The sequence below is a fragment of the Apostichopus japonicus genome, chromosome 23, assembly GCF_037975245.1.
Source record: "Apostichopus japonicus isolate 1M-3 chromosome 23, ASM3797524v1, whole genome shotgun sequence".
NCBI classification, from domain to species: domain Eukaryota; kingdom Metazoa; phylum Echinodermata; class Holothuroidea; order Aspidochirotida; family Stichopodidae; genus Apostichopus; species Apostichopus japonicus.
The window spans coordinates 6,233,492-6,248,301 of record NC_092583.1 but is presented as its reverse complement, the minus strand read 5'-3'; the positions used below and the strand labels follow the sequence as shown (position 1 = coordinate 6,248,301).

Here is a 14,810-nt window from a genome sequence, read left to right as displayed (position 1 = left end):
AGAATGAAAGTCTCCAGTGAAACTTACTATCTCTGCCTTTAAGAGTTGTCTTTGATGCATGTTTGGTAGAATGAAAGTCTCCAGTGAAACTTACTATCTCTGCCTTTAAGAGTTGTCTTTGATGCATGTTTGGTAGAATGAAAGTCTCCAGTGAAACTTACTATCTCTGCCTTTAAGAGTTGTCTTTGATGCATGTTTGGTAGAATGAAAGTCTCCAGTGAAACTTACTATCTCTGCCTTTAATAGTTGTCTTTGATGCATGTTTGGTAGAATGAAAGTCTCCAGTGAAACTTACTATCTCTGCCTTTAAGAGTTGTCTTTGATGCATGTTTGGTAGAATGAAAGTCTCCAGTGAAACTTACTATCTCTGCCTTTAAGAGTTGTCTTTGATGCATGTTTGGTAGAATGAAAGTCTCCAGTGAAACTTACTATCTCTGCCTTTAAGAGTTGTCTTTGATGCATGTTTGGTAGAACAAGTTATCCTTATCTTGGACCTGCAATTTGTTGGGAAGTAACAGCAGTATATTTCAAATGTTGTTCAACTCTCTTGTGGTTGGGTAACTCTAAGCACTGTGCACAGTTTGAGTCAACTTGTTATCCCCCTGCTATTTTAATGGACTAATCGAAGAAGAGTCAAGCACCGACCAGGCATTCAGCAGGGTTATTGTAGACTTGGAGAGTCATTCTGTCAATTGTACGGTCTACTGTGAGTAAATCTTTACTCCTACAAATGGTAGAGCAATATTTATTAACACTTGTGTTGGCTGGAATACTCTTTGTTCCCAAACAGTGTTATCTTGTGATTGACCCAGCTGCTGAAGCAGTTAGAAAGTAGCAAGGTAAGTCTCTGCAACTTGCAGAAACTTTTTAATATTAAATATCAAGCATATTTCTGTGCTATGTTATATGTGATGAAGGAAAACTGTCTGATGGTTTTACTGAAAGTTGTTGTGATTATATTTTGGTAATAACTTGTAATGCAGGAATGCATTGTGCCTTAGCTAATAGTGACTGTTACAATGTTGGATTGGTCCCAGAGATAAGAAAATTGAGATATGTATTGAACCAGCAGGATAATAAAATATAATAGATATATTGATAGGCAAGAAAATAAAGGCAGTGGATAACAAAACAGAATCATAATCAAGAGTTGGTAAAAATCAAGTTACACAAGTTGTAGCTCTTACAATTCTAAGAAAGATATCAATTCATCTTACTGCCATGCTGCAGTACCATGGCATTGGATAGGAGGCCGAGAGTTGTGAGAGATTTAGGTCTGTAATGGCAGACCTTATCAGGTAATCTGATCAAGGTAAAAGTGCTTTAAGTGGTCATTGTTGGGGGGGGGGGGGCTGTTACAACAGCAGAGCAGCAATTTATGGTGAACAGGCTCTTCTCTGGATGATTTGTAAAATGGATCAAGAAATAGACAATCCACACAGATAGAGACAGCAGTAACAACACATCATACTTAGCTACTTGTTAGAGAGAACTTCAAAGTTTTGCCAGGTTCAATTTTGAGATGTACTATATTAAATACCATTCAGTTTCTATGCATGATTAATGCTGAATTACAAAACATGGGACTATTCTTCACTTATTGACCTCTTCATACTTTCTACTACTGTGACAGGTATCTCATACAATAGTTGTTTTATGGTTACTATCTTGTATCCTGCTTCACATGTAGGCCTGATACTCTTAGAGTACAAGAATAACACTTTATGTCTGCTCTCCCACAACAACTGGTATAGTATTTGTAAGCTTTTCCTACATAATGTGTGAGAATTTGTTCAGTTGCTCAATTGGATATACACTTTACAGGAATATAGGGTATGTATAAATTATTTATTGTGATCAAGAAATGCAACTGTATTGATTTGTCTTGTTGAATAATGTCTGTACTTAAGTAATGGAGTCACTCTATGGAACATTAATAACATGAAGTTGGATGGCAATTAAAGTATTGTGTTTGGACTGGTAGAATTTGACCAAAGTGTTACAATTTTTCAAGATATGTATTTTTGCAATGTTAAGTCAGTGATGTAGGTCTGTGCCAATCAGACACAATTAATGTAATGTTTTATGAAATGACTTGAGTACTAATGGGTACTTCAAGACCTGCTTCAAGTCTCATTAGAGATTATCACTCCTTACTTTTGGAATAATTTCTGTATTAATGATATTTTAAGTCTTGCTTAATTGCTGGATGAATGTCCTGTGTTTGCTCAGTCTATGATAACTATTGTTGATAATTGATTTGATACATGTTTTAATATACACACGGGACATTATCAACCCTCGCGATGCTATTTAACTAAAGTATTGTAGCTGTTGTTACAAAACACATTAGCAACTTGTGAACAATCAGCATGGTATTGATGAGAGATACAGTACTTGCTTATAGCATCAATCAAAGTAATATTACAGTACAACAAGAGAAAATGTTCATTGTTTACCTCAATTTGCCTCTTTTTTCTCCTCTATTGGATATGAAGAATATTTATCATTTGCTATACTTTGTAATACAACTGCATATTTGATGGTATATGGTAGTATCAAATTGATACAAAGTTGGGTTTTGTTTATAAGTTTGTGGTTGAGAAGCTTAGACATCCTATTTCACAGTGTCAACGATACTAATAACTTTAATTTGGCTGAGAAATACCAGTGAGATGTTATAGCCCAAAGCATAACCCCTTGAGTTGTGGCTTTGGAAGCATGCTGAGGTGTCAGTAGGGTTAGTAGTTGATTGATATATTGTTGTGGTCTCAGATGCTGTGGTAGAGCATGGAGCTATTACTGATAGCTCCATGGGTAGAGGGATCAGATTCTAATGTCAAGAGGACTGCCATATACATTCAATCTGTCAACAGCATTCAACAATAACATTGTAAGTTTCCTGTGTTTAACTTGTCACAAGTCACAACACATAACTTGACATCTCTCTTGTTGTTGTTGTCATGTTAGTAGTGTCAAGCACTGGTCATTTGTTTGTTGATTTGTTTGAATTTCTTTCTCTTCTCAAGTGTGTATTCTGCATATCATAAAACAATCTGAAATATTTAACATATTGAAAAGAAGCATTTGTGAAATTGATTGTTCTTAGAGATATATCAATTCTTACTGTGAATTGTTTAGAATGACAATTAGAGAGATTGTCACAGAGGTTTTACAACTTTTCAAAATATGAAGATGGTTCCATATCCATGTGTCATATATTCTTTTACCTATCTGAAGATTGGTTGTAATGTATGCAGACCTAAGTTGTAAGTTGAGTGTAACTAGACAGTACTATCAACACTCAAAATCTCCCTTGTACATCTAGCTAAATTGGCTGTCTTTAGACTGGAAAAATGGCTTTTGATAGATGTTCTTATTTTCCCCTGCACATTTGGTTAACCTACCAATTACCGCAAGTGCGAAGAAATTGGTTCTCTAGATTTGTGGCTTTGGCTGCAGGGAATGCTTTGAATATCTAAGCATCAACACATGCTGACAAAATGAGAACGATGCTGGAGGATATTTAGGTGGGGAGTGATCTTGTTGCTCATCAGGGGATGAAAGTTGAGTAATTACAACTGATGGCCCATCCTCAATCACATACTTCATCAAATCTCTTTGTTCTGTAGAGAATGATAACCAGAAGGCAGTGCAATATAGGGAAGGATGGGATTGATATTCTGCTTGTCATCTTTTAATTGAAGGATGATGAAATATGAACTGCTTCCCTGTTGATGTAATTATTAACATAATTCTAGAAATGATGGTCAGTTTTATTGTGTAAGCTAGTCTGTGTACTTTGTGGCTGTTTGATCAGTTGATCTCGTGGACAAACTATTGAAGGAGCATCTTCATCTGAGAGATGCTAATTCTGGAGTCGGGTAATAGACAGAACTTGGGTCTTTTAAAATACCAACAAAAACAACATCATACTTGATGTTCTGCAAACTTTTGTCATTTACCTTCTGCATATTAAGTGATTGTTAAACACTTTCTCTGCTAAAAACCAATTCATAGAGCAGTGAATTTGGTTCTATGCCATGGGCAGAATGTTTCTAGGCAATGGTGATATTGTGTGTGTATGTATGTGATGACTTGTAAACACTAACTCCCAAGGTACATGATGGATTAATACTTGGTATATAGATCTTACTATAGTGGTCAAAATCTAGGTAAACTTAGATCTAAGTTTGTGGATAGGCCTACACCTAACTGGTTACTGTATCCTGTCAAGGGAAAGGGCATTTGTGGTGGAAATGTAAACCTAGTGTGTAGTGATACATGTTCTCATATGAAACATGGCAATGATATACAAAACCTGCTAGCTTTCTGGGTTTTTTATTTTTGTATTTTGCATAATTTTAATAGTGCAAGTAAGCAGAAAGGCATCTGAAAAAAATTGTCATATATCAGTTAATGTTAGAACTATAGCATTCTGATTCTATGTGTCAGGTCTCGCTTGTATGAAAGGTATTTTATAACGCAAAGAGTGAATGGGTTTTAAAATTTGTGTGTTAATGCCCCATATTGTGTTTAAGAAGCTTAGTGTTTGTTGTAGAGGTCAAAGATTATTTGAGGTCAGCTGAATTCAAGAAAGCAATCTTTGATGTATCTCATTCTTTGCATGTATATGCCTCATAGTAAATAAATGAAGTGCACTGTTTTAGTAGAGGTCAAGGTTATTTGAAGTCAACAGAGGTCAGACTGTACAATATCTCAAGAAAAGAAAGTTGCATAAGAAAGCTTTGTACAATTTGTGGATGCCCTTACTTGAGTAGATGAAGCCTACTGTTTGTAGTGAAGGTCAAAGATCATCACAGATCAGCACAGGTGAAATTGTGCATCATATTAATATGATATCTCAAGAATGGAACCTTGCATGAATCTCATCTTTAGTGTGGATGTTCTTAATGGAGTAGATCAACCATAGTGTTTCTATCAGAGGTCACCAGTCATTTGAAGTCAGTAAATATCTTTAAAACATGATATATGTATCAAGAATGGAATCTTTCATGAATCTCATATTTAGATACGAAGATATCCTACACTCTCTCCCGCCAAACTTATATTCAGATTAACTTTAAGTTTAAATGGTGATAAGAATTAGCTTAAATATTTCAATGGGTTTAAAGGACTTCTATGTGTCATAATTGTGTTAATTATTGAATTCCTCTTGATGAAGTTAAATTTATGATGTTTTCATATTGATGGACTTCAAGACTCTTAAGTGTGAAGTAGATATTGAAAGGTAGGTGTCTGTGTTCTGCACAGTACATTGGTTAATTTTCTACTTGTATCTTGTAATGAAATATTCATTGAAGCTGACACAAGAATCAACAATAAGAAAGTCAACAGGGAACAATAAGGTCATAACACACATTTGTTGAAGTCACACACTGCTTTGTGTATGTGGTATGGCTGAATGATCTGTTTTCTTTGTTTTTTCAGAACACTATTACAAATGCAAGGCGTTTACTGAAGGATGCTGAAGAACTTGCTGAGAGTGGACAATGTGATGCAGAGGATGTTACTAATGTAGCTAGAGAACTTGATGGACGTGTTAGAACCTTTATCATTAGAGTTGAGAGGAGAAGACAACTACTAGAGCTTTCAGTCTCGTTCCATACCAATGCCAAGGAGGTAAGTGTGTCGTCATTAGTGAACCTCTATTAAACACCAGTATGTTTCCACATAAGACTAATAATGCATTTTCTTTAATAATGGATGAGTTAATGATAGTTGTAGAGATGTGTTACAAAACTCCATGGATTATCTACTTGTCTCATTTGTATCTAAATGCAGCTTGTGATAGTTTCCATTAGGATAACCTGAAAATGACAAATGATTATTATTAAGGGCTTCATTTCTGGTCAGGATTTAGTTTTATGAAGTCAACTATGCTTTCTTTTTGCATTGTTACATGCATCAAAGCCATAAATTTTAATGTCTGAACAAATATATTAACGTTTTTTAATTCTCTCTGGTTTTAATTGCAAAATCATTGGAATAGCCATGATGCATGGTAGAAACTTAAGTGTTGCATCATCTACACTGTAGTAATTCATGCGACTGTGTAGCCTTAGCCACCTATAGAAGTGGTGGACTGTGTAGCCTTAGCCACCTACAGAACTGGTGGACTGTGTAGCCATAGCCACCTACAGAACTGGGAGACTGTTTAGCCATAGCCACCTACAGAAGTGGTGGACTGTGTGGCCTTAGCCACCTAGAGAAGTGGTGGACTGTGTAGCCTTAGCCACCTAGAGAAGTGGTGGACTGTGTAGCCTTAGCCAACTAGAGAAGTGGTGGACTGTGTAGCCTTAGTTACCTACAGAAGTGGTGGACTGTGTAGCCTTAGCCACCTACAGAAGTGGTGGACTGTGTAGCCTTAGCCACTTACAGAAGTGGTGGATTGTGTAGCCTTAGTCACCTAGAGAAGTGGTGGACTGTGTAGCCTTAGTCACGTAGAGAAGTGGTGGACTGTGTAGCCTTAGCCACCTACAGGAGTGGTGGACTGTGTAGCCTTAGCCACCTAGAGAAGTGGTGGACTGTAGCATTAGCCACCTAGAGAAGTGGTGGACTGTGTAGCCTTAGCCACCTAGAGAAGTGGTGGACTGTGTAGCCATAGCCACCTACAGAACTGGGAGACTGTTTAGCCATAGCCACCTAGAGAAGTGGTGGACTGTGTAGCCTTAGCCACCTAGAGAAGTGGTGGACTGTGTAGCCTTAGCGACCTAGAGAAGTGGTGGACTGTGTAGCCATAGCCACCTAGAGAAGTAGTGGACTGTGTAGCCTTAGCCACGTACAGAAGTGGTGGAGTGTGTAGCCTTCGTAACCTACAGAAGTGGTGGACTGTGTAGCCTTAGCCACCTAAAGAAGTGGTGGACTGTGTAGCCTTAGCCACCTAGAGAAGTGGTGGACTGTGTAGCCTTAGCCACCAACAGAAGTGGTGGACTGTGTAGCCTTAGCCACCTACAGAAGTGGTGGACTGTGTAGCCTTAGTCACCTAAAGAAGTGGTGGACTGTGTAGCCTGAGCCACCTACAGAAGTGGTGGACTGTGTAGCCTTAGCCACCTACAGAATTGGTGGACTGTGTAGCCTTAGCCACCTACAGAAGTGGTGGACTGTAGCATTAGCCACCTACAGGAGTGGTGGACTGTGTAGCCTTAGCCACCTAGAGAAGTGGTGGACTGTGTAGCCTTAGTCACCTAGAGAAGTGGTGGACTGTGTAGCCTTAGCCACCTAGAGAAGTGGTGGACTGTAGCCTTAGCCACCTACAGAAGTGGTGGACTGTGTAGCCTTAGCCACCTGGAGAAGTGGTGGACTGTGTAGCCTTAGCCACCAACAGAAGTGGTGAACTGTGTAGCCTTAGTCACCTAGAGAAGTGGTGGACTGTGTAGCCTTAGCCACCTACAGAAGTGGTGGACTATGTAGCCTTGGCCACCAACAGAAGTGGTGGACTGTGTAGCCTTAGCCACCTAGAGAAGTGGTGGACTGTGTAGCCTTAGCCACCAACAGAAGTGGTGGACTGTAGCCTTAGCCACCTAGAGAAGTGGTGGACTGTAGCATTAGCCACCTACAGAAGTGGTGGACTGTGTAGCCTTAGCCACAAACAGAAGTAGTGGACTGTGTAGCCTTAGCCACCAACAGAAGTGGTGGACTGTGTAGCCTTAGCCACCTAGAGAAGTGGTGGACTGAGTAGCCTTAGCCACCAACAGAAGTGGTGGACTGTGTAGCCTTGGTCACCTAGAGAAGTGGTGGACTGTGTAGCCTTAGCCACCAACAGAAGTGGTGGACTGTGTAGCCTTAGCCACCTAGAGAAGTGGTGGACTGTAGCATTAGCCACCTACAGAAGTGGTGGACTGTGTAGCCTTAGCCACCTAGAGAAGTGGTGGACTGTGTAGCCTTAGCCACCAACAGAAGCGGTGGACTGTGTAGCCTTGGTCACCTACAGAAGTGGTGGTCTGTGTAGCCTTAGCCACCAACAGAAGTGGTGGACTGTAGCCTTAGCCACCTAGAGAAGTGGTGGACTGTAGCATTAGCCACCTACAGAAGTGGTGGACTGTGTAGCCTTAGTCACCTAGAGAAGTGGTGGACTGTGTAGCCTTAGCCACCAACAGAAGTGGTGGACTGTGTAGCCTTAGCCACCTAGAGAAGTGGTGGACTGTAGCATTAGCCACCTAGAGAAGTGGTGGACTGTGTAGCCTTAGCCACCTAGAGAAGTGGTGGACTGTGTAGCCTTAGCCACCAACAGAAGTGGTGGACTGTGTAGCCTTGGTCACCTACAGAAGTGGTGGTCTGTGTAGCCTTAGCCACCAACAGAAGTGGTGGACTGTAGCCTTAGCCACCTAGAGAAGTGGTGGACTGTAGCATTAGCCACCTACAGAAGTGGTGGACTGTGTAGCCTTAGTCACCTAGAGAAGTGGTGGACTGTGTAGCCTTAGACACATACAGAAGTGGTGGACTGTGTAGCCTTAGCCACCTACAGAAGTTGTGGACTGTGTAGCCTTAGCCACCAACAGAAGTGGTGGACTGTAGCCTTAGTCACCTAGAGAAGTGGTGGACTGCAGCATTAGCCACCTACAGAAGTGGTGGACTGTGTAGCCTTAGTCACCTAGAGAAGTGGTGGACTGTGTAGCCTTGGTCACCTACAGAAGTGGTGGACTGTGTAGCCTTAGCCACCAACAGAAGTGGTGGACTGTGTAGCCTTAGCCACCTAGAGAAGTGGTGGACTGTAGCATTAGCCACCTAGAGAAGTGGTGGACTGTAGCCTTAGCCACCAACAGAAGTGGTGGACTGTGTAGCCTTAGCCACCTACAGAAGTGGTGGACTGTAGCATTAGCCACCTAGAGAAGTGGTGGACTGTGTAGCCTTAGTCACCTAGAGAAGTGGTGGACTGTGTAGCCTTAGCCATCTACAGAAGTGGTGGACTGTGTAGCCTTAGCCACCAACAGAAGTTGTGGACTGTGTAGCCTTAGCCACCTAGAGAAGTGGTGGACTGTGTAGCCTTAGTCACCTAGAGAAGTGGTGGACTGTGTAGCCTTAGCCACCTACAGAAGTGGTTGACTGTGTAGCCTTAGCCACCTAGAGAAGTGGTGGACTGTGTAGCATTAGCCACCTACAAAAGTGGTGGACTGTGTAGCCTTAGTCACGTAGAGAAGTGGTGGATTGTGTAGCCTTAGTCACGTAGAGAAGTGGTGGACTGTAGCATTAGCCACCTACAGAAGTGGTGGACTGTAGCATTAGCCACCTACAGGAGTGGTGGACTGTGTAGCCTTAGCCACCTAGAGAAGTGGTGGACCGTGTAGCCTTAGTCACCTAGAGAAGTGGTGGACTGTAGCCTTAGCCACCTACAGAAGTGGTGGACTCTTTGTTTGTATTGTTTTCTTCCCGAAGTCATCAGTAAAGTTGATGAAATAATTCTATTACATTGAATAATTTGTATGTATAATGTAAGGAAGGAATGAATTATTAACAGTTGTAGGCTTTCTGCAAATGATAGATCAGTGATGTCACCTTTCTGAGAAAATGATCACTCATGATGTACGCAGCTCAGCATTGTTAAGAACACAGGATTCTGCATTCAGGATGCAATGGGTTAGCCAGGGACGCAAAATCTGCAAACTGCTCGCATTTGACGGAGGCAACTGTTTTCCAGAAAGGAACAAAAGTTTTCCAATCCTACAGATGATCAAATGTGTTTGAAACAAATAACATCATAGCATTCAACCCTAAGTTGTGATGGTTCGGTACAGAGCTAACAACATTTCCATTACAGAGATTTTTATGCTAAAAATAGTTTATGCTTTCCCAAATTTCTGGTGATCTGATTGGCTAATAATCCCTTACCCATTGTCTGTTAATACCCTTGTATCTGTAGTGCTCAATGAACACAAAGTATTTTGTTCATCTGCAACTAACTGTAACGTTACTTTCCCCTGTGTGGAGATAGCGAAGTTTGTGGTATAGGCTATCATCAATGTGTGCACTCAAATATCATAAGGTTAGGCCTTGTCATAAGGTTAGGCCTTGCCATAAGTTTCGACAAGAGCTTATGGTATGAAGTTGCAGTTGCATTGTTTATTAGAATATCACGTAATACTTAAATCATTGTTTTGATCACAAAATTTTGAGTTGAGACAGTCTATGATTTTCCTGGGAAGCTAACATCTATGATACTGAATAAGATTTTACATCTCACAGTATGTTTGTTCTGTCTGCATTGAGAATTGCTATTTAAGTAAAGTGTGCATTGATACCAGAGTAATTTCTACGATGCAAACATAGATTGCATGCTTCATTTATAATTTATTGTGCAACGTTCAATTGTAAACTACTTTGTACATCATCAAAGTAACCATTAAAGCTTGAGCTTTTTAATCGACATTGCACAAAAAGTTATTTACATACTGTAATGGTTGGGGAAAAGATAAAATTCATTAAATTATGAATAAAATTGCACTGCAAAAGTGTTAACAGTATTTGTTGCACCGATATTAATTTGTGTTTTCGTTAACGACCGATACTTGCTATATAGGCGGCATATCAGTATAGGTAAAATATTAACCTCATTGCTGATAATCACAACTGGTATTGAATTTTTCTTTTTCACAAAAAAGTCACATCTTGTTACTTACGATGATTTATTAATCAGATCTAAACAAACCATTTCTTAAGCCTCATTTTCCACTCAATTAATTAGCAAGTGGTCAATATGTCGATAAGTCGGTCAAAGAAACAAGACACAATATACTGAAATATATTTACCGATAACGATCTGTAAACAGACCAGTCAGGCCACTTAACGTTACGTACATAGCAGTGTGGCCGGTGTATGACACAAGTGAATGCAACATATAATTAAAAAATGAACATACCCACTGACATCTGTTTTGGCCTTGCAAATATTCTTGGCAAGAATCCAATCAAAGTTGTAAGCATGGCATATTCAGACCTACAAACAATGCACTGTGGTGTGATGTTGAAAAACATTTGATAAAACTATGTACATAACTACAGTAGTAGCCTATCACAATAACTTGCACAGTGCTTCTGAGGCTCAGCTGAGAATAAGTTATTACACTTGGAGACACCTATTAAATCTTTCCAAAAATTGTGTATCTTTGAAAAGCTGCAAAGAGGGTCATGGATGCAGTTTGGTAAACACCAATGACTGATGAAAAATTGTATTTTGAGAATCAAGTTTGTGGCTCACGATTTGTTGCTGGATGGTTTACGAAATATTCAAACTTGAAGCACTTGCTCATTTTGACTAGGCTTAGTATAGTCGGCTAATGGTAAGATTTCATTTTTTACGGAAATGAATAAATTGAATAAATTAAAAATTTGAAGAAAATGTGTTTGTTTTAGTTCTGGTAAACACAAGGGGTAGTAAAAGTTCTTAGTCAGGAAACACTAATGTTTTTCTAAGAAACTTGTGGCTCCAATTGACAGTTTGTATAAGACTTGCAGCCTAAGTGTTCAACATAGTTGGTCAAACAGAGTAACCAATCATACAACAGAAGTAACAGGAAGTAAAGGCTTGTGTTGTCCAAAACAAAGAAAATGCTAGCACACAGTGTCTTGCATATCAACTTGGTGAGGAAAATGACCGTTCTTTTTAAAACGAGGTTAAGATTAGTGTTATAGAATACACACACATATTTTTTTTTCCAAGTTACTAACGGATTCAGCAAATGAGAGTTATACATGTGGTTACTGTTTGTGAGTTGTGCAAACAATAATAACCTACGATAGCCAACTATTTTATGTTTTTTTTTATATGCTCCTTTTGTTGTTGTTTTAAACCTTCTCTATTTCTCTTGGTCACTAGCTTTGATAAACATTCTTGTTTTTCTAGTGTCCATCATATGTGTAATTATATCAGTTTCTTATCATTTTGTCATGTACTTCTGTAACTCACATGAAAAAAACAATTTGAATTGAATTATGATTTTGATACGTAATGTACTATTCCATTACTTAAAGTGCGATTTGTCCTTCATTCTGGCTGTTTACAATATCAGTATGTGTATCAGGCCAATATTGGAACTGGAATATCAGATACCGCCAAAAAACTGATATTGGCGATATCTGCACAACGCTAGTTAATTTAACTTATGACAGGGCTTCATAAAAGTTGCAAGTTAGTATGAGGCTTTTAGGGGCTTGTTATCCTGTATGTTATCCATAGGTAATATTTTCTACATCATTTAAGGGGCTCAATTAAATCAGTTGAAAAGTGCAGTATTTTTATGCTGGGATTTTCTGTGTAGACACTTGTTTTACTTAACATTGATTTCCGACATTCACAACGTATGCATAGCCTATAACATTTTCAGAAATGCTATGTAAGGGAGTTGTATACCATACAATAGTGTGCATTGCATGATTTTTAGATTGGCATATATATGGTAACTAGTCTACAGTAAAATTTCCTGCTTTTGATTTTTGAAAGTTATTTTGTTGTGTATTAACAGTTTCATTATTGGATTTTTGCCATGTACATTATAGGCCTATCACTATATACATGCTTCCAATGTGCACAAGCCACTGTGTTGTCAGGATCATTATAACTAAGTATTGTGTGTTCCTGTAGAGGTATTGTTAAGTGCATGCTCTCATGGATGACTGCAGGGATGTGTGTTTTGTGAACTGACGCAAACAATTTTTAAGATGTTGAGTCCTTTTGACGCAACTTTTAAAATCCTAGTAACAATACTGCAGGTACTAGCAAATGATGAAAGTTAATATAATTCATGAGCTCTTCTGTAATCATGTCAGAAATTGGATATGAACCCAAGTCTTTTTCGTAGTTAAGAATGAAGTCCACATCTAATACGAATTATCTTAGCCTCAAAATTATTTATATTTCAGTTTTTTGGCTAAACCTTGAAAAGGTTGCTACTATTTGTTTTTCATTCTGTGTTTATGTAGCAGAAATGGCTTTGTAAATTTATTGTTACAAAGAAGGATGAAGAAATATACTAAAGACAGGTCAAAATGTGACAAACAGCAGTAGGAGATGGACCAACAGTTAAATTTATAGTAGATGAACTCAGCAGCAGTTTGCAGGTCACATTCCAAATCTAAGTTGTTATTATTACACTTTTGGAACATATAATTCTAAGAAGCAGCCTGTAACCATATTTGTGTAGTCTTGCGCTTTGATGGACCTGCAAGGAAGTTTGCCTCGATCTAATAGTCTTATATTATTGTCTCTCCACATTTGTTTAGGCTCTCTTTTTAAAGAAATAATGTGCTGTAAATCAAAGTGACAGTCATAGTGAATATCGTTTTTATGCTTTCAGCTTAGTTCATGGTTCAAGGAGTTAGAAGCGGAGTTAAACATTGGAACTGATGTGGCAGTGTCAGTTGAAGAAGCAGAAAATGAAGTAGCCAAATTTGAACATCAACGAGAAATAACACTGGATGCATCAGTCAATACTGTTAGCGAAGGACAGAGTATCATTGATCAACTTGGGTAAGACCATTCTTTACTTCTATTCTCTAATTTAAGTCTCTTACTTGTACTATTTGTATAGGTAAGTTTAATCTCTGTGTACCTACAAGCTGTTACTTTATGATCAATGTTACAGTGGTTTGCTATTTATTTTGTTGAGTAATTATCGATGAAGCGCAATCAAGATATGCACAGGTCTGTTGAGGATAAACAACTATTGACAACATATCAGTTATAAGATTACAGATAAGTCAAACTGGACCCTTCAGAGGGTCATTTGTATTAATTTCAATTGGGGAAGCATATCATCAAAGAGTGTTTTTTATTCATATCATTTGTCTTTCAGCTAAATGAATGTAATTGAAGACAATTGTGAAATTTAAAACTGAATCATAGATAATTCAATCAAGATTACAACATTTGATGATATGACATTAGCTGAGTACTTAGAACCATTAACATGCATACATTTTCTGCAACAGCATTCTTTCTTACCAAGAACCATGCTTGCCAAAGTAGAGCTTTATTTTAAATTAACTATATAATTCTCAGTGAATTTGCTCAGAGTTGCCTCTTTGATTTAGCTGTATAGTTCTTGCTGAATGGCATTCACTGCAGACAAAGTTTAGTGTTCTTTGTTAACATTCAAGTAATGGGATTATCTGGTATAGTAAACGGATTACAACGTTGACATGCAGGAACAACGGTTAAGGAATTTTCCTGGTTATCCAATAGAAGATCTGTTCCTATACTTCAACCATGTGAAATATGGCCTGTTAGGCTGTCTTCAACCAATCGCAAAATCTACAGTTACAAATCTTGGTACAATTTTTAACACAAATAGGCAACATTCAAGCCATGGGGGTAAGATTAAGGGCCAGACTTAGATGTGAGAAATTGTCCTCGGGACTTCTACCTATAATAGTGGGTGTTTCATTATTATAGCATTTTCATCTTCCTTCCATCTCCTCGTTTCATCTCACTGCCCTTTGTTTTGCTGAATTATATTCAATTCTTTGTGCAATGGCCCAATTTAGTTGTATGTCTATCCATCTATCTTGTTAAATGTGTCCTTAATTTGGCTGTTTTTGTTCCTGTTTGCCTCTGGAGGAGATCCTACTACCATTAAAACGTGCCCTCTTATATTTATTCTGTTCTGTCTCAGAAATACCTGTATGTATTAGTTTCCCTTTGCAGCAGCATTAATTTCATGTTGGTTTTATAAAGAAAGTGTTTGGCACTCTATTCTACCTCTTAAAGACATACTAATGAGCTCACAGTCTGACTTCATCTCAGTGTGAAATCATAAATGTAATCTGTTTTGAGTTGACTTGATATTGGAATTCTA

The 14,810-nt window shown here is 38.4% G+C and overlaps 1 protein-coding gene across 3 annotated transcripts in view; it reads left to right on the top strand.

Annotated features, from left to right (window-relative positions):
- Positions 1-14,810, top strand: part of LOC139965052 (triple functional domain protein-like) — a 181,361-nt gene that overhangs the window by 30,375 nt on the left and 136,176 nt on the right. For all 3 annotated transcript variants that reach the window (XM_071967225.1, XM_071967226.1, XM_071967228.1), the window contains exons 14-15: positions 5,452-5,643; positions 13,311-13,483. In XM_071967225.1, coding sequence (XP_071823326.1) covers positions 5,452-5,643; positions 13,311-13,483 — 365 coding nt within the window. The remainder of the gene's footprint in view (positions 1-5,451; positions 5,644-13,310; positions 13,484-14,810) is intronic.